The 2,135-nt window shown below is 58.7% G+C and overlaps 1 protein-coding gene across 1 annotated transcript; it reads right to left on the bottom strand.

Annotated features, from left to right (window-relative positions):
* Nucleotides 1-817: 817 nt before the first annotated feature.
* SDRG_10406 (serine/threonine protein kinase) lies at nt 818-2,135 on the bottom strand. The gene is made up of 5 exons (XM_008616394.1): nt 2,091-2,135; nt 1,830-2,042; nt 1,694-1,786; nt 1,542-1,648; nt 818-1,497 (listed from the first exon to the last, which is right to left on the bottom strand). Exons 1-5 carry the CDS (start codon nt 2,130-2,132, stop codon nt 867-869), a joined length of 1,086 nt encoding a protein of 361 aa, XP_008614616.1. The 5' UTR covers nt 2,133-2,135; the 3' UTR covers nt 818-866.

The raw sequence follows: 2,135 nt of genomic DNA, 5'->3' as shown, positions 1-2,135 counted from the left end.
TGTAATGCTGACGCATCAGTGTTGGGCCACAGCAACGAGTGATGGTCTTTTCCACATGCGATACTTCAACTGTTTCGAGCAACAACCAACATGGTCATTATAAAGGACGTGCAAATGCGACGGTTGTCTGGGGATACGTCGCCTTGGTGGTCCTCATTCGGATATAGACCAAGCGTGTTCGCGCCATTATCGAGGCTTTGTCTGCCCTCGGGTCGATGGGAGGTCGCGGAGCACCTTGTTTCCGCCTCGTGCTGCAAGTGACGAGACTGCTGGCAGACTTTGAGGTTCTTGGACAGCAGCAGCAGCACGTGCGTCTTCGGGCGCCGTCATCGGGATCTACGTGAAGATATGCATCGATGGTTGGCGAATGGCTGGCGTAAAAGTCGCTGTACAGGCGATGCCGATCATCTGCGCGTTGCCCTATGTGACGAGGTGCGCTGTGTAGCGCTCAATCTCGCCGTCCGAGTCGAACGTAATCTAAACGCCCATCGGTGGCCGGTAGCGTTGGCACCGAGATATTGCTGCCACGTGCGGTTCTCGATGATCTGAGAGCGTCGCGGGCTGTGTGCGGCTCGGGCGTCTGGGTCGACGCGAGGACGCCACCTTCTGCTTGCTGCTCGAGCGACGTGAAGAGCACTTGGTGAAGCAGCTCGCGCTTCATCGTCTTCAAGTGGCCCGTCGGTACGGACGCATGCGTCGGACGCTTGAGGGTCCTGGCCTTGCACCGCTGCAGCCTGCAGCGCCTTCCCGTGCGCCCGCTGTAACTTTTACAACATCTATTACTCACACCTTGATCAAGAGACATGTCAGACAAAAAGACATGATGCACAAAATACATGTTAGAGACTCTCTGCAGCGGTCGCTCCCTAGCTCTGTGATTTGTTACGAGCAAGCGCATCATCAAGGCGTCCTTGTAACAGCTCGACAATTTCCCATGCCGTCGGGCGACACGCAGGGTCGGCGGCTACGCAGTGATCCACGAGGTCTCGGTACCACTGCTCGCAGTCGTCGCGCAGCGCGGGGCGCAAGCCGCCATCGACAACGGCGGTCGTGAGCGCAACTTCGTCGTCGAAATCGTAGTCGTCAAACGGCAGCTGGAACGCGTCGAGCTCCGTCATGAGAATGCCAAACGCATAAATGTCCGAGGCAAACGACGGCGGCGAGTCGCCGGCGAGTACCTCGGGGGCCGTCCACGCCAGCAGCGCTTCGTCGGTCACCGACGTCCCAGGCACGCCGACCTGGATACCGTCGATGCGGCTCACAAACACGTTGTGGCTCGAGACGTAGCCGTGGACGAGGCTGTGCTCGTGAACGTCGAGAAGCGCGTTGGCGATCACGTAGAGGGTCTGCAGAAGCATTGGTTGCGCTGCCAGCATGCGCGAGCGTGCATCCGGGAGAAACAGCATGTGCTGGAGACTCATGACATTCGAGACCTTGAAAAGCACGCTCTTGGGCGATGCGGTGGCCACGATGTGCACGAGGAAGGGCGACGCGCACCTATATATGATCGTCAAGCACCTTGCGGATGCGATAGAAGGTACTTGGCAATGGCTTCGAGATCGTCGTCGTCGCCGATGTGGCAATGCACGACCAGTTGGCCATCCAGCATCATGTGTACACCCGCCTCAGGCAAGATCTCGGCCGCAATCTACAGACCAGTTGCTCAGGGGTGGCTCCGCACCGACGTTGCTACCTTCCGTACGGGCTCCGACATGCTTGCGTACAAGTCGCGAGCCAAGTTGCCCCGGCCAAACACCCCAGCGGTTGCCCACGGCGTCGGACCGTCCTACAATAGAGAGTCAGCGTGCTCAGGGTCGGGGAACCATGACCTGTTGCATCGGGCGAGAAGTGAGCAGTGCCAGAAACGCCATATCGCGTGCTCGGTCTTCTGCCGGTTGGCTCCGCATGCGTCGCTCGGGGCGACTTTGCCTGATATTATTCGACGAGGGTGCAGCTGGCAGCGGCGTAGGCGGCGGCGGGTCACGGAGGCTTGCCAACCAGCGCAGGATGCGACGCGGGATGCGTGGTACTTCTTGCGCATTCTACAAGTTGGCGACTCAGACTTCTGTTTCAGCTTTAACGACGTGTACCATCGGTTGTTTCAGAGCATTCTTGAGACGAAAGTTTAGCATCTG

The sequence above is a fragment of the Saprolegnia diclina genome, assembly GCF_000281045.1.
Source record: "Saprolegnia diclina VS20 unplaced genomic scaffold supercont1.35, whole genome shotgun sequence".
Lineage (NCBI taxonomy): Eukaryota > Oomycota > Saprolegniomycetes > Saprolegniales > Saprolegniaceae > Saprolegnia > Saprolegnia diclina.
The sequence above is the reverse complement of the archived record's forward strand: the minus strand, read 5'-3'. Positions and strand labels throughout refer to the sequence as shown.